The sequence below is a fragment of the Argentina silus genome, assembly GCF_951799395.1.
Source record: "Argentina silus genome assembly, chromosome: 4".
Classification (NCBI taxonomy): domain Eukaryota; kingdom Metazoa; phylum Chordata; class Actinopteri; order Argentiniformes; family Argentinidae; genus Argentina; species Argentina silus.
Window position 1 is genome coordinate 5,658,020 of NC_139658.1, and position 23,914 is coordinate 5,681,933.

At 41.7% G+C, this 23,914-nt stretch overlaps 1 protein-coding gene across 1 annotated transcript; it reads right to left on the minus strand.

Moving 5' to 3' along the window:
- Positions 1-338: 338 nt before the first annotated feature.
- Positions 339-23,016, minus strand: cacna2d2b (calcium channel, voltage-dependent, alpha 2/delta subunit 2b). The gene is made up of 38 exons (XM_083667557.1): positions 22,700-23,016; positions 17,582-17,663; positions 14,441-14,557; positions 12,561-12,620; positions 11,701-11,742; positions 11,205-11,340; positions 10,961-11,092; positions 10,314-10,371; positions 10,165-10,215; positions 9,913-10,012; positions 9,381-9,542; positions 8,918-9,028; positions 8,656-8,734; positions 8,147-8,196; positions 7,872-7,961; positions 7,498-7,563; positions 7,205-7,279; positions 6,905-6,979; positions 6,596-6,667; positions 6,148-6,219; positions 5,699-5,760; positions 5,511-5,587; positions 5,331-5,391; positions 5,087-5,184; positions 4,902-4,992; positions 4,749-4,811; positions 4,445-4,548; positions 4,056-4,154; positions 3,746-3,837; positions 3,451-3,498; positions 3,146-3,217; positions 2,787-2,939; positions 2,258-2,310; positions 2,019-2,074; positions 1,371-1,494; positions 1,104-1,213; positions 711-793; positions 339-599 (listed from the first exon to the last, which is right to left on the minus strand). Exons 1-38 carry the CDS (start codon positions 22,813-22,815, stop codon positions 504-506), a joined length of 3,288 nt encoding a protein of 1,095 aa, XP_083523683.1. The 5' UTR covers positions 22,816-23,016; the 3' UTR covers positions 339-503.
- Positions 23,017-23,914: the final 898 nt, after the last annotated feature.

Consider the following 23,914-nt stretch of genomic DNA (forward strand, 5'->3'; position numbering starts at 1 on the left):
AAAATCCATAGTAAATGTTTAAAAAAAAAGAAAGAAAATGTCACAGAGCCCAAAATGTTGATGTATTAATATTGCAATGGTCCACTGTCCTTTAGTTACTTAAGTTTTCTCAGTGCCTCTTATTTAGATTTTGGAAGCACATTTAAAACATATCAAGCATTGGTGCAAGCATCTAGGTAAGTAAAACATTTGTCAACACATCCCTTTTCATCACACCCAAACAAATGGAGTGGCTTTCCGAGGATACACTGTACATGATGGAGAGTCACCCCTCTGTCATTAAAATAACAGTGACTATTCTTTTCCAGAGGCTTGTGAAACATGTCATAATGGCAAGGTAGAGACAGGAGCAAAGAGAAGAGAAAAAAGTTGGAATGATAGAAGAAAATATCAACTGTTTTTGGCAGAGGTCAAAAACCGACCGGAGGTGGAAAGAAATGATTATGAACAAGAAGAGGATGGCAGGAGATATGGATGACCTCAGTTAGGGTCTAACTGAAGTATCAGAGATAAAGGAAAGTCAGAATCAGTTGGATAGAGAGAAGGATTCCCATTGGAGATTGTAGGGAGTGGCCCCGCCCACATTCGGATGTGTTCTCCTAGAATAGAGATAAAGAGGAAATACAGACTGTGAGAACAAACACCTACTACATGTAGTGTACAAGGGCGAGAGGCCAGTAAAGTATTCTCTCTCTGGTCGCACTCCTTACCCAGACGTTGTAGTCGAAGCAGGCAGGCGGGCCTTTACGGTAACGTGCAGTACTCAAAACCTCACAGGGGTCCTCTTCCTGAACTGCGAGTCTGGGTTAAGGAGGTATAGCTGGCCTATCATCTAGTAAACCTCTTACAGTAGCTCTGACTACGGAAGCCAATACATTAGTGATTGCTGTGATGTTTTATACAGCTACCAGTGATCCAGTGGCTCCAAAAACTCAATATGTCACTGCAATGAATTTTTTGTAAAATACAGGAGATCATGCCTTGATTGTGCCTAGTCCTTGCACAGACTGGTAAAAGCTGGTCAGTTGAAATAAAGTGTAGTTTACTGTATTGTATCCCTCCCTCATGGCTTACCATAGTGTAAGTGACAAAAGGAAGGATACACTCTGTTTTGACCTGGGTCAGTCTCTCAATCTCGCAGGAGCTGCAGGGCAGTGTCTCAGCAACCACAAACAGTAGATTGGTGTTATCTATCCTCTTAGCATGGAATAACCTGCAGCAGAGGAACAGTGGTCATTGCATAGTGTATGTGCGTGTGTGAGTGTGCGTGCATGCGTGCGTGCGTGTGAGAGAGTGAGAGTGAGAGAAAATATAAGAATGTGACAAAGACAATAATATCTAAACAAAGACATAGCATAACAGACACCTACCTGGAGCAGTTCCCACAGTCCTGCAACACATTATATGAGTTGGTGGTGTTGGTGAAGTAGAACTGGCTTTGGATGGTCACACAGCTCTTTTCCCTGGTGTCATACCCTTCAGCCAGAACATCACCTGCAAAAGAGAAGGAGTGAAACACACCCATATATTTAAACCTTTAGTCCCATTGTTTGCAAAACAGCCATCACAGTGCACTCCACCATGTGCAATGGTGATTTTGGTATTGCCATGCCTGCTTGGATTAGACCAAAGAGTGCCCCCATATACTGTAGGGAAGATTCTAGTGAGTGTTTGTACTGTAGTGTTGTCTTTGGGAGAGTGTAACAAACCTTATGTAGGATATAGCTAATTTCCATGAACATATTGCCAAGGAGATTTGAACTACTAACTAACTAAACTATTCCCCACCGATTTACTGCTAAAGTCAGGCCCTCAGCTGTTTTATGTTCTCTTTGTTATGCTGACGTGATACCATTTTAGTAGCGACACAGCAATTAGAGAAGGAAAACATCTGCCGATAGACGTCAACATGACGCGTACTCACACATACTCAAACATCACACATACTCAAAGACACAATGGAGTGTGTGCATTCTGTACACACTCCACATTTGCACACATGGTACACCACCACAAACCTGTATAGAACCAGCTGTTGTAGGCCAGTCCATAGAGCAGCTGCTGGATTCCGGACCTGAGAGATGAGTCAGGTAACACACAGTTAGAGGGAGGGGGAAGCAGGTGCCACAAACATTACTAATATAATTAAATCTAGTAATGGAGGACTGGGTCAGAGATGAGCGAATGTCATGGTGCAGGCAGACGTCTAGAGGGGTCTGAGTTAATTGGAGCTTGTGTTTCCTCAATTGTGTCTCACCATGCTACTGCTGAGGTCCACCAGGCCAGGCTTAGGATGTCAGCAATCGAGGGCTGCAAACACCATATTGGGACAAGGAGGAGAGCAGAGGAGAGAAGAGTATAATCTGTCATTAATCCGCTATGAAAGTCCGTACGTCACAAACTGCACAATGTCAACATAACTGGAGACATTTTTGGAGACAGACGTCACCGTTATGCTAGCAAAAGTACATCTGAGCGGTTGCTAACGAACTGTAAATATGTTCTGATTTGGCCAAGGTTTACTAAGCTTGCAGGTAAAGTCAAATGAGTAATTTGCTGGAATTTACCGTACATTTTCTACCACGCTGGCTCTCTTTTGCAAGCAATCATAACGATGGTGCTTGTCTCCAAAAATGCTGAGTGTCTCCAATTTTGTTGACATTCTCCAATTTGTGACATGCAGACATTCATAGTGTATTGACACACATAATGACATATATTTGTTAAGTTGCCCTATAAAAGATTAGGCACTGTAGGGTAAGGCTGCCCTGGTCCTGGCCTCTTACCACAAAGATGCTCCTGGGTGCTGCGCCTGTGTGGCTGCTGCTGACCGGCTCACATGCAGACTGGTACTGGAAGGACTGTAGGCGGGCATAGATGGAGTTGTTGTACAACGCATGCATCAGGTAGGGGTCCACATCGCCAAAGAAAAGGCCCACCTTTGACAGAGAGAAAGAGTAGGATAACTGACATGCAGGCAGACTAAATGGACATATCAAGGCAGCAAACTGTGCATCTCCATACTGTAGATAGAATCTCTCATGTTCCTCTTATTGTTTGCATTCATTGGCAATTCAATAATTATTTGACCATTTAGCAATGTTTTGAATATTGGACCCTGGTTGGTATCTTCTAAACACAATACCTTTTTCCAGTGATCTCTTTGATTGGACATCACCAGGAAGCCACCATCGTCAATCAGATAGCAGAGTAAATCCTGGAAACAGAGTACAGCACACACTCTCTGACAATCTTTCTCCCACCTACACTCTCTGGTGCTCAAACCAGCACACATGTACACATATTATACCATAATTCCCCAGAGACACTTGGTTGACTTGAACTATTACACAACTGCTGTACATTCCAACCCTTCACCAGGGCAACAATCTTTCTACCCTGATGTGTTAATTTGGGTAAAGGGCTGGGTGACTGGAGAGGGGTTCTTACGTCAGTGTTCACTTCACAGTCCATTTCACAACTTCTGGATGGCCCACACTGTACAAAGCAAGATAAAGAGTCATACCTCATGGCACTGAACACACACACAGACACAGATACAGATACAGATACAGATACAGATACAGATACACACACACACACGCACCCACCCACACCCACACCCACACCCGCACCCACACACACACACACACACACATTAAACTAAACCAGTACTGTAAAGTTACTGCACAACCACACTGGTCTGCAGACTGATCATTTTGCATCAAGCCTTTCCACACTGTACCTTGTGCGAGCCCTGGCGACTGTCTGACACATTGCTAGCCAGGATCTTGAACTTGTCTACCCAGGCTTCCAGATCCAGCTTCACCCCCACCACTGAGCAGGAGGGGAGACAGAACAGGACCAAAAGCTGAGACACAGTTTCTACATGTAATACCATCACATAGAAGATAACAGTGTGACAGAGGCCCGAGAGGGAGAGAAAGGAGGGAACTAGGTTTAGGTGGAAATTGACATTGGAGACACAGAGGGTTGGGAGGAGGATTCCACCTCCCTCAGTCACTGTGTTCATAACAAAGACATTCCTACTGTACCTGCAGGTTTCAAGGTCCTGCCTTTTAAATTGACTTCCACAGCAGTGCTGACCAGTATTCCAATGGTGCCGTTCTCTGAGGTGACCGGATCATCCATAGCTATGGCAAGGGTTGACAAGGTCAAAGTTCAAGCAAACAGTAAACTGATGTAGACTAGGCCTTAAATTGTTTCTCTGTGCAGTATCCAATTATCTTGCGGAATATATTCCTTTCATGTAAGATGAGCGGAGTGAGATGCCCATTTACAGTAATCAATGTTTCCAGCAATGTCACATAACTACCCACTCATTTGACTTGTGTTACAATACATATAATACATACAATTGGTGTCACAATAATGAAAGATAAGGTTTTTACTTAAGGATCATGTACCAGAGACTGCTACTCACAGGCTCTCGATGGTGCTCTGAACATGTAGCCATTATTGTCCAGGCTGCGGCGGTAGTAGTTTGAATTGAAGGGCTCTGGGCCCTCATCCCATGAGTCTGCAGCCCTGGGAAGCACACAAGCATAGCACATCATACTGTATACAAAGTCTTACACAATGTTTACTGACAGGAAAGGCAGGTTATTGTCAACAAAACAGATACGATGATTCACATTTTGTATTTTATCCACAAAGTCTAACTGTTCCCTTGCCCTGTTCCTCCTCCCACACATTTGTGTATTTAGGAGCCTGAAAAATACACTCACGAGTTTGGGAAGACCCGTGTGATTCCACCGTCTGTGGCTGCAAATAATGCCAGGAAGCCATACCTGGAGGAAAAGTTCATGTCATTTATTCAGTTGTGGTTGAGTGATACATGGTGCCTGTTTGTGATACAGTATGTAGTTGAGTTCACTCACGTATTGAGATCCCTGCTCTTCCATACCCTCGATGCCAGCTGCCCAATGATTCCAGAATCCAAGATCAGGTTGTGAATAAGACCTTGATCACCTGTGATGACAGACACAGAATTTAGGGACTAAGGAATTAGTCTGTCTCAAATAACTTTTTTTTCCAATGAAACCTTCTTCTCTGAGGAACTCACAGTCTTGAGACTCTGGTGTGATTTCCACCATGAGAGACAGGAAGTTCTCCAGGAACTGTGTGTTGTTATCTGAGATATGCAGGCGTTTGCAGTATTCCCTGAAAGAGAATCACACAGATGAGATCTCACACACTCTCACACACTCACTCACTCACGCACACACACACACACACACACACACACACACACACACACACACACACACACAAATACATAAAGTATAGGAATATGCATATCTCTGTACCTGGGAGCCAGGAAAACATGTCCCGCTGATTCAAAGGAGCTTGGCAGCAGAGATTGCAGATCTGCAACAGAGAAGGACTGTTATCAGCCCATTATGTCTGTTATACAAATGCCAAGATACCTTAGCCATCCTGTTTGCGCAGGATGTTTGGGGATTGAGGCCCCCCGAGCAGGTACTCACACTGAAGCTGCAGCATCACATCACTTAGGTCTGCCTGGATGTAGTATTCACTGTAAGTGGGCAGTACCAAGCCCAGGCTACAGGTGGCAGCATCCCATATAGAAACAAGTGAAAAAATAAAAGTCTGAAGATGAAGTGAAGACACTATATTTCAACTGCACAGCAATGCCCATCACCTACCCACTTACCTGTAGTCTGTACCATTGATGGGTGTCCATGTATAAGTTCGAAATGCCTCATCTATGTATCGCTACAATGGAGAGATGAAGAATTACATATGTCAGTAAAGGTTTATTCCCAATATCCATGAAAGTGACCATGGCTGTTGAGTTAGGCAGTCAAAGAAAGATTATTGCACTGGGCATGACAACATACAGTAACACACAAGTAATCCACACACACACACACACACACACACACACACACACACACACACACACACACACACACACACACACACACACACACACACACACACACACACACACACACACAATAATAATCCACACACACACACACCCTTGCAATAACCCAATTCATCATACAGACACACACACACACACACACACACACACACACACACACACACACACACACACACACACACACACAAGCTGACAATGCAACAGTGACTTGCCTCGTCAATTGATTTGATGAGCGTCTTAATCTGCAATTCGCCTGGTCTGCCATCAATCATTTGTCGACGGATCTGAAGAGTACAAACAAACAAAACAGTATTTAACCCCACTGCATGCATAACTACAACTAAAATATTCACTCTAATATTCCATTGACATCAATGCATGATTTGCTCAAAATCTGAAGTAACGCACACATCAACATTTTGATTCCAAAATAGTTCTTAAATATTCATTCGAAAAAAAGGTTATCGGCCCACTGCTTTTCTCCCAATCCCCAGAGACAACATACTGTAGAGCTGGCTGATACTGGGATCCCTGTAGTGCAGCGTCCCTGGGGCAGTTTTACCCTTCTCAAGGCCAGGGCACAACTGTAGTGGATGGCGCCTGGGATCTGAACCCAGTAGGTTAGAACTGTTCACTACTACAGCCACATGTAATACTCACCTCATGTTTGAAGCTATCCTCCACCTCTGCATCCAGGAAGTCAAGTGTTACAGGTTCAGGAAGGTCAACAAGCTGGGAAATACAATGTAGGTACAGATGTGGTTACATAAGGAAATTGCTTGATGATCCTTGGTGATCAAAGGTATTTGTTATTTGGTATTCAACGTGCAATCACATACTACCAGGTTCTACTGTACCATCATCTCGACCTACAACAACTCCATCCACTTTATTTAATTGACACATGTTTCACAGTACAATAACTAACCCCCAGTAGAGACAATGTTCTGTCAGAGAAGCATGTATCACCTTTGGTTGAAGGTTGGGGTGCAGGAGAAGGTACCCATTTGGGTCGATGGCATATATGTATCCATTGGCTCCAAGCTACACAGAACAGAGTAAAGGAAAATGGTTGGTCGTCTGAGAGTTTGAACGTGTACCTGTGTGTGTGTGTGTGTGTGTGTGTGTGTGTGTGTGTGTGTGTGTGTGTGTGTGTGTGTGTGTGAGTGAGTGAGTGAATGAGTCAAAAAGACTGATTGAAAGGGAGAATTTGTTTGCAGTATGTGTCACTTAAACACAGGAAAGTGAAATATAATCTGATATACTGACATTGTATCGTGGTGTCAGGTTCTTGATTTCATCCAGATGTACATCCACTCCCATGACACCTAATATGAGCTGATTCTGGGGAACATCAAGCATTAATCAAAAGCTTTGACTTAAGAATTTGGATAGATAGCATTTTGATTTCATATCACACATCATCCTATTGCCACAACACGGCAGTACCCCACAACAAACATTTGTTGAGGAAAAGCAGCATCAGAACCTCAAAAAAGGGTTAAAGATTTTCCATTGTGTCGCTTTTTCATTTAACCTTGGGCCACTAGTCATGACTGTACCTGTGAGTTTCCTTCCACAGTGAGATTGAAAACAGGCATCGTCCCGGTTACCACCAGCCCCAAGCCCTAAAAAGACCCAAGACAAACAAGCTGACATAACTAACAAGGCAAAAAGCATGTTTTTCATACTAGTTGGACACTCAACCATTCATTTTATGAATCAGATTACAGTACATGGTTTGTAATTATGGCTCTGCATTATGCAGTGCAACATGGTACCTTCCTATTGCAATCTTCAGACAATCCTTTACTAAAAAGAAGATAATTCACAAGTGTAAATATCTCTGGATCTAAAGCCCTCAATGTTATGTCTTACAGTAGTAGTCTATATAACATGTGTAAGGCTATTGTATATTAATGCAAGGTGATCTCACCAAGGCATCCTGATAGACATTGGTCCACTGAACCTGTTTGGCACGGCTGCCTGCCAGAACCATGGGACGGCCTAGCACGTCCAGATACTCCTGACAACAACATACACACCAATGTTAAACAGGATGGAGCTTCAAAAACTTTCAAACAACCTAAGGGCAGTGCACAGACACAAACATACACAGCATCAGATGATTCCATTGAGAATCAGTGCCACAAGGAGAAGTGGAGACACTGACCAGGGTTCAGCTGTGTGAGAGGCTCTAGACAAACCCACCTGGGTGTTAATCCTTATGGCACAGATGGAGCGGATCTCAAAATAGAAACCTAGCAGGAGAGGGAGAGAGAAAAAACAAACAGAGAGAGAGAGAGAGAGAGAGAGAGATGGGGGGGGGGCATGTAAAAGCTCATTACAACAGATTTGTGGGAAAGTGAAGATAAGAGGACATCCAGTAATTGCAACCTATGTAATTGTGACTGTGAAAACTAATTGTTAAACTATGAATGTATGTCTAAGTAGCCTATTGCATCTGAGAGAGAGGTCGTCTCTGAGGCTGGTCAGATGAATTCACCTCAGCCATCATTCATCGATAAACGTTGATTGTTAGCGGATTGTCATTATTACAGTATCCGCTCTAATATCAAAAGCAAGCACTTACTTTTTGGTGGTTGGCAACACTCAGACAACCCATATTGGCTGGCTATAGTAGACTGTTGCATTTAACACCTCTAGCATTTTATTCATAGTGAATAAAGTGAATTGACCCCTATGCACATCCCACTCACCTTTATTGGCACATGCAATCCATTGCAAAGGTGTGACATCATAGTTGTGCTGCCCCACAGAGAATGTAAACACTCGCACCTGAGGGAGAGGGGAATTCAAAATATATTTAAAAAATCCAGGACCTACAGTATAAATATGAGAGAGGGGCAACCAAATTACATCTGCCATAGGAGGCCTTTTATGGATCTAAGAATTAATGAAAAATGGGAATTGAGACATGTCGGCTTATATTCGTTTTTTGTAGTCTCATGAGAAACTGACCGTCTTGTTAGGCCAGTTGTATTGCTCAAAGATGTCCTGAGCTCGATCCTCTCCTCCATCAGTAAACAGCATTATTATCTTATTGCAGTTAGCTCTAGGAACATTTGTCTTCTACGAAAGAGAAAGTGACAGGCAAATAGACAGAGGGTATGACTGTTAAAAGATCTTATCTGCAAACATACATTTGATATACATTTGCTTGGTATGTTATTGATGAAGGAGTTAAAAAAAAGCAAAAACAGATAGGGCTATCAGGCTACTGATATATGTTGTACTACAACAACCACAAACAAAACCCAATACCATTCACAAAAACAAAACTCTAGAATTACCATTCAAAACAACACTGTTACTACATACATCTTAGCTACAATACATCTAAAGGAATATAATTGATAGCTGCCTTAAATGATTGTGCATCAGTAGTGTAGTGTTGTCCAGTGTTGAGATTTTAGTAATTTACATTTAGCAGCTGATTGAAGGCAAAATGAAAGCCAGACTTATAGTCTGTGGTGCCTTTAGCTTGCATTTGCTGCACTGCATCTTTGAAAATCTTCTTGTTGCGGATGTTGGCCTGGACTAGGTGTCTGAAGCATGGGACCACAGCTTCTGCCTTCTCATTAAACTGAAACAGAGCAGGAGAGAGAAAGGAATATAGAAAGAGAGATTAAGAAAAACTACAAGAGAACAGAGAGCAAGAGAGTGAGTGAGAGAGGGAAGGGAATTGTTAACAAATGTAAAATCAATGACATGTCAGTCCAAGGTAAATGTAATTGCCACATTATCACATACTGTATTTCTGTATTTTAATTTTAATACATTTACTGAAATTTAAAAAAAAAAACGTGTTTTCGCTTTGTCATTCTGGGGTATTGTGTGTCAATTGATGGCAAATTATTTTAATTTAATCCATTTTAAATTGAGTCTATAACACAACAAAATGTGGAAAAAGTGAAGGGGTCTGAATACTTTCCAAAGGCACTGTACACACTTACCCTGGCTACATTGACATAGTCGTCATCAGACAGTGTATCCAGCATCTCCATCACTGACGCCTTGATCAGCTTCAGAGTGAGTCCACTGACACTGCCACTCCTGAGAGGTGATCATAAAGGTATCATCATAAATACTGTACAAACACAGACCTAACCCCCCCCCCCCCCCCCCCAAACACACACACACACACAGACAAATACACAGACAGACACACACACACAACTTTAAACCAGCAGCTTAAGGACACTCACACGTCTACAAGGATAACCATGTCTTTGGGAGATGAGGCCCCTTGGATATACCTGTGAACCAGAAAGAGAGAATCATCAAATTATCATCACTTCAGTCCAACTGTTCATATTACATAATCAAATGGGTAAACATGATATATTGCACATACCAAGGTCTACGTCTCACGTCATAAAGGTCGATCTTATCAGGGGCTCTCCAGGGTGTAGCTATAGAGAAAATAGAGAAAATGACGGCAATAAAGAACATAGAATTTCAAGTGAATTTCACTTTTCAATTGCCTCTACCAGACAGAACTTTCTAAAAGCATATTGAGCGAATATACACATTACACATTTAATCACTGACTATACTTTTGAGTCTATTTTCTTTTTTCGAACTCAACTAGAAATACACTTTTGAGACAGAGGTCCGAAGGGTGGTTAAATAAGCAACTTGTTCTGAGCTCAATTGGGAACATTGGCCAAACACAACACAGAATGTTTTCAACCACTCAAGACATTTGATGGATATGCCCAATTCAAACACACATTACAATAAACCTAGTGTCAGACAGCAAATTAATTTTCAGTGTATTAAAATACTGTATATGATGACATTAACACAAAATATTATTATATAAGCACCATCATGCTTATCTGGGTACTGGTTAATCAAAATCGAACTCTTTTAATAGTCACTATGAATTAAGTACCAGGTGACACATTAAACTGCACAGTCTGATGTGTTTAATCCATATTTGACTCCTTTGCAGGGGAAGTGTGGATGGTGTGTCTAATGTGGTTGAGGAGGATCTACCTGGGTAGTAGCGGGTTACACCAGTGGCACTTCCAAACGCCTGCCACAGGAGTGAGGGATCCTCACGACTGTTCTCCATAAACACTGTCTCCAGCGCTTGTGTCCAGTTCAGCTCATTCAAAATCACTGGAGCTGAAAGGGAACACACACTTATTAAGACACACTTATCAGCAACATAACCACAGTCAGTAGCAGATATCACATAAGGCATTCATTGACCAGTACTAACAAATCTGGTACTAACCTCCTTTGTAGATGTCTGTGGGGATCTGAACTGCTGTGTAGGAGTAGTTCACATTATTTTTGAAGTTAGGGTCATACACAAACTCCAACTTCAGAGGGGGGTTTGCTGTTTCCCCATCACCTTCTTGCAGGGAGTACTACACACACGCATGCACGCACACACGCACGCACGCACGCACGCACGCACGCACGCACGCACGCACACACACACACACACACACACACACACACACACACACACACACACACACACACACACACACACACACACAAACACACACACACACACACACAAACTGTATTCTATTACGATTGACAGGATACTTCACATCAACAAACAAAAAACAATACACACTTTTGGCAAAACCATTCCTTACAATTCTACTGTATGAACAAAAAGAAAATGTAGCAGGAGTTGAAAAGAGACGGATAAGACAGAAGGTTAATCAAGAGAGGTGATTTTCTGTTCACTTTAAATCTGTTCACCCACTACTCACATAATCCAGCTCTGCCTTTGAGTCGTAGTACTTCATGTCCCCCTGGAAAACAAACCCAACAGATATGGAAATAAAATGTGTCATTATAATATGGGAAAGACTGTTAAGTATCAGGAATGCTCAAGCATTATTTTGCATTTGTCACTGTCTCATGACAAAATAACTTTTTACAAGCATGTATGAGTGCAATGGCGATGCCATTGCTGTGGTCAAAACTCCAAACTATTGTTGCTCTGTTAGTGATAAAGGACAGGGTTCTTTCCTGTGCATTCTGCTGGCTAATGCAGAAAAGGGTGATGCTGTGGTGAGGCTCATTGAGGGAGCCGCTGCCCCAGGGAGAGATGGGGTTGTATGAGAGGATGGGGGTGAGTCCACAGGCCCAGTCTCATTGGGCTAATGGTACAAACCAAGTGAAAAGTGGAATGCCAATGTGTGTAGGACTCAAGAGAGCCCCTACGATAAGCACGGTCAGTCCGCTCCAGCTCTGTCAAACCAGCTCATCCCTCAGCTTGGCCCCTGACTGGTGATCTCAGGCCATCCAATGATGATTTATTGTGCATGAGGGGGACAGAGCATGGGATGAGCGCTTTCTAAGCTTTTTAACCCTGAGTAGATTACTGTGAAATTGTCCTATTTGACACATCGGCTGCCAGCTGATGTGGTAAAATATTGAGCCCATGGTGAATAATGACATAGTGAACATCTTGTGAATGACTGCGTGAACATTTACTGTTGAGGACAATTTCTGTATGGTCTCAATATACAAAGCAGTGAGACCATTGAGAAATTTGCTACATACTGTAAGTCCCTGTACCTTACAGCGTCACCAATGTAGACAGTGTGTTCCTAGGAAGTTTTACCTTGATGCTATCCTGCCAGGGGTGCTCTCGCTGGAGGCGTTCTGCCTCACTGGCCAGCCTCTGCAAGTTCAACAGGTTCAGGTTAGAGAATATGAAAATATAAAGGTCCTGGCCCGCATGCTGAGGACAGGGTGTTTACATATTAAGTTTACACTGTTTGTTAATAGGTCCCATTACCAACGAATAGTCTCAGTATGTCAAGACAGATCATCCTGTGTTGTTTATACTGTACCAGATCACTCAAGCATAGTATCAATCCTGGTAACACATTATATAAGGTTACCCTTCAACCTCTGTTGTAACGCTGCATAGAATAGTAGGATTTAGAGGACCAAGGGAAGTGTAGGAAAGTAGGTAATGAGATCCATGTATCGCTGAGCATAATTGTTTCAGCACTGCTTCTGGCATTGCATCTTCTGCTTTCCTAGTGTACACCTCCCTTGGTCCTCAACATCCTACTTTTTTACACCCTGTAACAACATTGTATTACTGCCAGGGTGCAATATACAGCATTTACAAATGCAAATAATCCTTAATGTCTCATATCTGTAGAATTTAAGGAATTTAATTCTCAAGAGAAAAGTACAATAGATAGATAAGAAAGAGATATAATAAAGATCATGAATGTCAATAGAATTTGTTATGAGAATGAAGAGTTGTTCAGTAAGCGACTTGTTGACCTTTTGGTTTTAACTGAGCTCAATTGTAAGCGTTTTTTGTAAACATTTTTGATGCAAAGAACTTTACTGAGTCTGAACACTTTCAGTAGGGGAGACCAGGGACAAATGTAACAGGGGTCAATTGTAATACCCTGCTTTTCTCCAATCAGGACCACACTAGAGAGATGAAACTCACTCTGTACATGCACAGGTTAGGTCTCCCTGCATGAAAAGTTGTTTTTGAGGGGTAAATACAACTTTTCCCACCGCCTGTATATTTTTAATACTGTCCAGAGCTTTAATATCCAAGAACCCAAACCAATATTTTTACTGTTATACTGTATTAGCTAAATATTTACATGATTTACATGTGGCAATGTTTTTGTGTCTTTCTAGCAAAAGCAGATCAATCCTAAACAATTTGAATATTAATAATTCATAAATTATTATACATATGAGGTATCTTTTACAAGGAACACTCTCCATGAGGTAGTAGTGAATGTGTCAGAGACTACAGTACCATCCACAGAATACGTCACCAGCCAAACTACAGAGTCTTCAATGCAAGGTGCAAACCACTAGTTATTCTCAAAAAGGATGGTCAGGTTACAGTTTGCTAAAAAGTACCTAAAAAGCCTGCAGAGGTCTGGAAAAAAAGGACAGACAAGACAAATATGATCATGTACCAGAGTGATTGCAAGAGGAACGTTTGGAGAAAAATTGATCTGCCCAAGAGTATACCACCTCATCTGTGAAACATGGTGAGCTGCCACTAGCACTGGCTAACTTGTTTTAATTGGTGACGGCATCAGCAGAATGTATTCTGAAGTGTACAGAAACACCTTGACTGCTCGAGTACAAGCAAATGACTCCAAATTCATTGGATGGTGCTTCATTATACAGTAAGACAAGGACCCAAAACATACTGAAACTAGGGAGCCAAAAAGTGGAAAGGTCTTGACTGGCCAACTCAATCTTTAAACCTAATTGAATAAGATTTTAATGATAAGATTTTAGGCAAAAAGATCTCAAAACAAACAACAACTGAAGATTGCTGCAGTACAGGCCTGAAAGAGCAAAACCAGAGAAGATCTGCATGTTTGTTTATCCCATTAGTAAGTAAATAAGTCGTTATTGTATGTCTTTATTTAGTGCATAAATATTGTTATAGTGCAATGTTTTTTGTAAAAGAAAGAAAAATAAGTAAAATTGCAAACTTACAACAAGTGCTTTCCGCTTCTTGGCCAGTAGTTTCTCTATGTCCGAGGCCACCTTCTCCACCATCTCATGGGGTGAATTTTTAACCAGGCTGAACTGCCTACTTTTCTCATTGTAGATCTGCAAAGACAGATGAAAATACAACGGTGAAAAATTGCCACATAGAAAGTAATATTGTAAGTTCATTTTGTAAGGATGATACTTATAACAAATAACACACTAGACTAGTGAGTGTTCACTGTAGGTGTCAGAATATGGGGATCCTAATAAAGAATAGAGTACCTTTTGGTTCTAAATGAGAAGCTGCCAAAATATCACATCCCACAATGTTACATGTGATATGGTTTGATGTGATTTACTCAATGAGAGTGGAGGTAAATTATCACTATACTTACATTTGCATTTTCACATTCAAAATGTGTATGATACATACATACTTGTACACTTTTGGCGTACAAACAACAGCGTCTGGGAATCCTGCCATGGCATGGGACCCGGCCTTTAATGTGCGCCTCTCTGCTGCTGTGTCGGGGAAACTAATGTGGGCCTGTATGTGCTTCAGGAATGCCTCCAAAAACTGGGTGAGCCAGTGATGCTTGTGACAGGCCTATCACATCCCCCTACACACACTGAAAGAATCCCTAGTCAGAAGGGAGAGGGCACATGTCACCTTCAGGAGGACAGGGATAGCCTTTGGTCGGGTTTGACCACACTCGAGATCGCCAGATAGTAGCCTGCACAAATCTAAAATTATTGCCGGGTCAAAACGGAATCGCTGCATGCACTCCAGGTCATTCAGACCCATGACATCCAGGCGCGGCCTGAGGACATGTTGCCTCGTATGGGCAGGGTGTTGCCTCGGGTGCAACCAGCGTTGCCAAAGGAACTCAAGTACACAGAATGCCGGACACATCTTTGGAGAACTGAATCACTTATGAGTTTATACTCTGTAATAATTAATAATTACTGCTTATTATTCAATTAACAATTCAATTAATAGCATGAATCACAATGAATGTCACATTTTGGCCACTATGATTTTGTGATGTATTAATTACATTACAAACAATTGTAATATAATTCAGAGGATGCATTATGAATACAATTCTTTGACCTTTTTTGTTTTTACAAAACAAGTTATTGAATTTGGGGCTTGGTGGTAACCGGTGTAATAGAACATATGGCCAAGCGTGATGCTACTGTAGACTTATTGCAGCCTCTCTGGTGCCAAGGGAAGAGTGACATTTTCTGCATAAAATATCATATGAGAATGCGCGTAGCTATGGTAATTCTAAGACACACCCCCACCCAACCGAAAATGTGAGTATCTCCGCCTCAAGCATGCAGTTGGCAGAAAAGATGGGCTGACATATTGGGCTACCATACTCGCTTGAACTCAGCACGTACATTTGGTGCGTAAAGCACAGATCTGGGCACGTACGGTGGTGTGCAATTAAATTAGAATAGACCCCTGTGTGCCTAACTGAATATGTATATATACAATATGTAAAGGTTCATCTGACACATCTGTTCTCTTTTCCTGGATCAGTTCCGTGTATGCATTCCGAATATACATTTTCAAATTGGTTGATTCACTTTGTAGAGTACCAAGCAGCATTTTGCAGTATATAGCTCTAAACTGCACTATGACATGGTATTACCAATGTTCTCCCCTTCATTTAATCATCTCTACAGGAATATCTTCTTGTCATGACCTTCCCATACAAGGCTTGTGAGCTGGCAAACAGTGACTTGAAGAAAATCTACCTGAGCAAGGAAATTAAAAAGAAGGTAAATCGTAAATTGGTTTACACTAAACAGAGGCCTGAGGTCATTACATAACTGAATGTCATATTAAATCAATTGGCTACAATAATCACTGTTGTAACCCCAGTAACTTGGGGGGTGATCCAGTCCTGTGTGAGTCGAATGTCTGTCAGGTGGAACTGTGCAGTTATGAGCTGGGACTCTCAATGAACTGCATCCTCCCTGTGAAGAACTACCATGAGGAAGATCGCCTGGTTGATGACATGGATGTGATGATATTGATTGCCATGTTCCAGATCGTACACTTTGCCAACGATTACCTTCGGAAACTAAAAAACGCTTGAGTGTCATAATTTCCTACAAAATGGAGTAATATGCTGATAGTGGTCCAAGACCAAATGAATGTCTTTGATATTTCAATATTATGATATTGTGGTCCCATTGATTTGAAGGATGACGTATAATAGATTATTAATCTCTTAGGACATTCATTACTGATTAATAGTTGATAGTTGTCACTAAAATACTGTTATGTTATACTGGTGCCTTCTAAAATGTAAGTACCGGACGGTATAAACATAATTCTATAATAATACTAATTGTGTTTTTTATTAGATCCAAAATAGTGAATAATATACTGGAACATAGTCTATGATCTGCTACTAGTTCACTCCGATTTCCACTCTAAGTACGCGTCATTTAGGCCAATTCTATGTTTCTACATGATGTGTAGGTCCAAGTCCAGGCCAGTTTACAGTACATATGTACTTGATATGAGATAACATGGAGGCTGAGGAATACTCTCTTCATCAGACCCAGCCTGTTTCAGACACTGGGCAGGATTATGGGTAAATTAGAGAAAAAATGCATGGCTCACATCTAGGCTTTATAGCAGGCTGCTAGACCATCTGTTCTGCTGTGACACAAACACAGAGGACACACGCCACGGCCATCAGTCATCGCTCACAGAGCCGAGGACACGCCCCCACACATCTCTACACCGTAGGACAGTTACCTTCTAGGGATCTAAGGTCTAGGTTTTGGTAACTGTGAGTTTAGTGGCAACACCCGCTAAAAACTCTCATTGTACAGAAGACACACCCAGAGGTATCTCTTACAACACCGGAAACTGAAACATACACAGTAGCCTATGCTGTATCATTAGAATTCCAAAAATGTTTAAACCAACAAACTATTCCTCCACAATGATTAGTAACTGCTTATAGGTAATGCTTGTATGCAGCCATACTTCAAATAAAAGCATGTTATCTGAGACTGGTCTATCAGTTTAAAGTACTTCAAGATATCAAACTAAGTGATTACAATGTGATTGATTGAGAATAGGACAAACATACAAACAGACAAACTCTCACTCACCCACTTCAGCTGCTGGGCCCCACTGATGTGCTGGAAGACTCTGTCAATCTCCTGCTCGATACGCCTGGCCCAATGCATTATCCTGTGGACACATACAGTATGGCGGTGAAATCACAAACTTTAGGGCTATAAATACAAAGTAGGTATCAAGCATGGCTAAAGTCATGATAAGAAAGTTATTGTGACCACTGCACTGTGCACACAGGAACAGGTGCGTCAGCTAGGGTTGGGCTGGTGGAAGGTTTTACCGGTAGCATACTGTACAAGCTTACACCGGTGTAATTCCCGCCACACCGTCCATAGTTATTTTGCTATTACACCCACCAAGCGCAGGAGCTGACGTCCTAAATGAATAAAATGGCATATGCAATGCGCAAGGCGTGATCAGTGACACTGTGAAACATGTTTAGCCTGCTACAATTGCCACATTTTGTAGCTAGCAGCCAGTAAACTAGTGTGAAGTTAAACTGACTTGGATCATGTCAGAGGATTTGGTGTAAAAGAAATAAGGCAATTGCCCCAGTATGGAAACATTTTGGATTCAAACCAGATTGCAAAGGTAGGGCCCTATCATTTCCACGATGCAAGTGTGTGTATGTGTGCGTTGTGCACTAAGAGCTGGCGTATGACATAAATTATGCGTGTAGTCAGTTAGTGAACGTTAGCAAAGGGCTAGTCCTATGTAGGCTTTTCAAACGTAATTCAACATTAACTGCCAAGCACATGACAGAATACTCCCTCGATTACTTTTGTTTTGAATAGAGCACGAGATTTAGCTTATGAACATGCAGTAAAATATCGGCGAAAAACTTCTGCTTGGCATATTTGGATACCCCACGCCCCCCTGTGCTGCAATAGATCTCCAAAACTTTTGGAAAAAGTGTGTATGCACTCTTAAAATGTATTCAAGCATTTATTAGTATTTATTCCACTCAGGGGATAACACGGGGATAAATCGGGGATAGACACATTTCGGCCTAGGTCATCATCAGTGTCATGACAACGAAATGAAATGGAAACGTACTGTAACACCTACCATAATACAGAATGTGCTTGGCAACGCCAGATGATGCAATACATATAAACAAATACAAAAAAATCAATCTATCAATCACTACAAACTAAACTGTGTGACAACAACGGTAACCACAATGTAACTGACACCACTACAGCTGGAGAGAAGCAAACACAGACAGATTGAAGGACGATACATAACACTACCATTGTTTGGCTGGACTTTATAGCCTATATATTTGCGGTAAAATTATGTACTGTTAAGAGCTCAGACGATACAATGAAGAGGTGCTAGTGTGCGAGTAAGAGGTGCAGGACACAGTCCAGCAAGATATATATGTCCAAGGATTAGCACAAATGTTTTTGAAAAAGGAGTCATAAATTACTGTAAATTATAGTGCATGACTAAAAATGGTTTGTTACATGGTTACTGCCCACAAAGCAACCCTGACTGAGTGACTCAGAACAGCTGAAGCACAATCCTGGATTTTCTGAGTGCGCTCTATTTCCTCTCTTCCCAGGTCCTATGGGACATCAGAGAACTCTGTATTGTAGAGCTGCGATAGAACTGAACAGCATACTTCTGCCTCTCCTCTGTTACCTGCCATACACACACACCCCTGAGACAGGAGAGAGAGTAGTACTGCACATTGTGACCCATATTCACTGACAGGGATGCGTAGGGGTGGAGGGAGGGAGGGAGGGGAGGGGGAGAGAAGGGAAAGATGTAGTGGATGAGAGAGACAGAGAGGGATGGGGAGGGGGAGGCGTGAGAGATGGTTAGAAAAAGAGAGTGTGAGAAAGAGATGGAGGGGAGGGAGGGGGAGGGTTTGAGAGAGAAGGAGAGAAGGAATAAATCCTGACTACTGCAGTATTAATTCTTAATTGGAGGGAGCTGCTGTTCTTCAGCATGGCGATTCTGCTTCATTTAGCTTACATGAAGAGACCCAGGGCAGAGGGGAGTGGCTCTGTTTTAAAGGACTCAGCAGAAAATCAGAGGAAAGAAGAAGGGCTGCGGTCCCCCTTGCAATAACCCAATTCATCATACAGACACACACACACACACACACACACACACACACACACACACACACACACACATACACACACACAGCAGCTGCAAAGACCCCTGCTCTCATTGGTATATAAACCTCCCCTAGTAACTCCAGCTGTGATTGGCCAGAGTTTCCTTATACTGTCCCAAAGATCCCTGTTCCATCTGGCGATGCAGGCTTCCAATACAACCTAACTGCAGTGCCTGAGGAGGGGCCGGGAGAGCTGTGAATCTCAATTTAAGTGCCAGCTGTGCTTACGAGAGAAGGGTTAAAGGTTGGAGAGGGAGAATTGAGAAAGGGATAATTAAAAATAGAAATGCAGTTGTGATCGTAAACCCTATTATTAAAGCGAATGGATGTTAACATGTTCTTGTTATAATCATCTTCACCCATAACTAAAATGACATCATTGCTGCCATTTCAGTAAACAGCTAGAGTAATGAATACCTTCATCATAGCAACTGTACTGTAGAAGAGTCAGCTTTGTCTCTGACTAGTATAGTGTTGAGCTTCCTCTCAAAGACCACTTAAAGGACACATCATGTCAATTTCAACATGATAACACAGACTACCAGAGGTTTTTATTGATTCATTTTATTGATCCAACTTAAAGCAAGACATGGTTTAGTCCGAAATTACAATACCAATCTGGTGGCCTCCAATAACCACATCAAGACCTGAGAATATCGATCAAGGTCCTCTTCTTACTTTGTTGCTTAAATTATCACTTACACCGATTATGATATATCTTGCATTCACTCTGGCTTTCAAAGAGGGGATTGACTAAATGTAGGCTGCACATTTTAATATTGTGCTGTAGTTTGTGCCGTTATACCTCATCGAAGAGCACATTTATAATGTAAAAATGTGCACATTTTGTGAATGATATCAAACCATAGTTTTCTGAAAAACTAACCATTACTATCCAATACAATTTGGCAACCCGTTAAAGCCACAACAATCTGAAAAACAAAGAAAAGGCAACCCCAACACATAAAGCTGAGTGATAGGGGTGGAGATATGTTATTACTCCCCAATTCATAGACAGAACTGGTGAAAGTACTGACAGTCTGTGATATCAACATGGGAGTTAAACATTTTGAAGCTATACGGTGTTTGTTTATGTTCCTGTTGTTTGTAAACATTGGAGTAATGTTTGTAAGACAGTTGTATTAACCTCATGAGGAATCTATACTGTGAGTAATACTCTTCAAGAATCAATGTATCATACATTCAGTTTTGTAGAGTGGTGTGAGCAGAACCACCTGCTACTCAATATCAGCAGGACAAAGGAGATGGTAGTGGACTTTAGGAGGACTAGGGTCCCCCTGTCTCCTGTTTCCATCCAGGGAGAGGAAGTGGAGGTGGTCCAGAGTTACAAGTACCTGGGGGTGCACCTGGACAATCAACGAGATTGGACTGGTAACACAGATGTCCTGTACAAGAGGGGCCAGAGCCAGCTTTATTTCCTGAGGAGGCTCAGGTCCTTTGGCGTGTGCAGGACTCTGCTGAACATGTTCTACCAGTCAGTGGTGGCCAACGCAGTGTTGTACGCGGTGGTATGCTCGGAGGGCAGCATCAAGGAAGGTGACACCAAGAGGCTGAACAAGCTCATTAGGAAAGCTGGTTCTGTCCTGGGTGTCACCCTGGACACTGTGGAGGAGGTGGCCAATAGGAGGATGAGGACCAAACTCCTGGCCATCATGGACAATCCCTCCCATCCCCTACATGACACTGTGGCAGAGCAGAGAAGCTTCTTTAGCAACAGACTACTACAACCACGTTGCACTAAGGAGTGCTATAGCAGATCTTTTCTGCCTGCCGCAATAAGACTGTTCAACTCCTCCTCTGGCTGGCTCGATCGGGGTGATCAGTCAGGCTAGGGGATGTTAAATCATAACTGGACTGTTCTTACTGTATATAATGTTTCAGATGTCTGTTTTATTCTATTATTCTATTGTCACTTTATTTTGTACATTTACAATTATGGCATTTAGCAGACACTTTTATCCAAAGCGACTTACAACAAGTACATTTGTCTAAGTAACAATCAGTCATCATAAGAAAAAGTAATTATGCAATTTTGTTGTTGTTGTTTGTGATGTGAGCTGCTGTAACGCCTTAATTTCCCTTGGGGGATCAATAAAGTATCTATCTATCTATCTATCTATCTATCTATCTATCTATCTATCTATCTATCTATATATATATATATATATATATCCAAAAACAGCTTCACAAATTACAGAGGGGGGGTTTAACAACAGACATGTTGTCAGCAAACCATCAAACCATCAAAACTCGGCTACCATTTACTCTAAACTGGGGATTAGATTATATCTTAAAGGCCTATCACACAAAACACATGTTACCTAGGCCCTACGAGTAGATATGAAAAAAGGCCATCTTAGATGAGGAATGCAGGTTTGTGAATATTCCCCCATAAAGCTAAACAGAATAATCTATTAACAGTTGGATGCCATGCCCCAACAAAAAACAAACAGCTTTCAACCCTATTCCCTCAGGGATAGGGTAGGCCTATCATCCTCCATAATACCAACAACAAGATGTTGCAGCACCACATTGATAAACTCATGGGACGTCCACAAAGATGTTGCGTCTCTTGATCAAATGCCAGCCACAGCCATCAATTAGAGGTACTGTAAGCAGACATGAGGAAACATGCTATTCTATAAGCAAAATTGATTATGGTTAATCGACAATAATGCTGAAAAAAATACTGAATTAAATAATTAAATACAAATATAATATTGTAGGTGTTTGTTGGCTATATTATTCATAGTCTATTGATAACTGAGTTCTGGACCTGTCATCAAAATCATGCTCTGCCTGAACCGTACGTTAATTGCCAAAATAAGTCGCATCATGAGCCAGCTCCCAAAACATAATGTGAGGTATCACGAACAACATTACGGTCACTGAGTGAGTGAGTGAGTGAGCGTCGAATGCTGGACCTCAAAATACGCCTGTGTAGCCTGAAGTTGAGTCTTTTTTGCAGTAGATAGCAGTCACAATATAGGCTACTTACGTGTATTGCTGGGGGAATGTAAGACCCTCCGCTCCAGGCCACGGTACACTGAATATCAAGATAATCTGGAAAGATACCAAGCAGACGATGCTGCAAGACTGAGTGCCTATCGCCATTTTCCATTAAAAATCCTAGAAACGTGTTTTAAAAATGTGAATGAAGCGTTCCCTTTGAGCAGCAATCAAAACGTTGAGGTTCAATTGCTTGGCGAGTTCATTTCTGTTCCTCTGGCCATGTCGACGGTAAAGCAGCTCATTGTGAACAAGCAATTTTGGCGATGCACTAAATTGATGCAGCTGCCAAGATACCGCAGAGTCTCTCTCGCCCACACTGCATAGACATCAGCATCCGATGGGTTGATAGCGCCGTTAGACAGTGTAATGATGATGTTTCTGATATTAAAGAATAACATCCAATGATGCGTGGAAGAAAGTGGATACTCAAATTGAAAGTTGAATAAAGACAATTTATTAGTCAGTTCGAACTGGGACACTACACAACTGTCCAGAAGAGTGGGCAGCAGAGCAGTGACACCGAACAAAGAGCTTGCAGTCAATTCTTATAGTAGATAGTAAACAGGAAACCAGGACATACGCTTCACATCAGACAGGGCAAGGCTCCAGTAAGTATGACCTTGTCACCGGAGAGCGTGGGACCATTCTAAGGGTCACTCGGGAAAATAAAGATCATATCAGACAATAACGCTCCTTCGTCAGCACACGTTGAATCAGCGATATGGTTAATTTCACATTTTTTTGTCCGTGAAATATCCCTGACCACCGACTTTTGAAAGAGCTGACTATTTTCCTCCATAAAACTATACTCTAGTTTACCATAAAAGCCTGTAACACAATAATTAACCAGACCTATGCTTCAAATGCACAGCCCACCTTGCAAGTAACGTAATAGCCTAATGTGGATACAACAATGTGGATGGAGGATTTCTATTTATTTATTTTAAATAGTTTTAATAAAACACACACACATTTGTGTGTGCCAGCCAAGTAAATTTCTTCTACAAAATATCCTGGGGGTCCTTTTTAGCTTTGTAAAGTTATGAAATAAAATACTGCCACTGTCTGGGCTTGTGCAAATCACACAGGTCTCACTCTCCCCCTAATGAACCCAAATAAACTACAGACTGAAGAGCTCTCTGCTGTTAAGTTGACCTACTAAAGGTTATGTGAGATGGCTTCAAAGGAGCTCATTGATTTG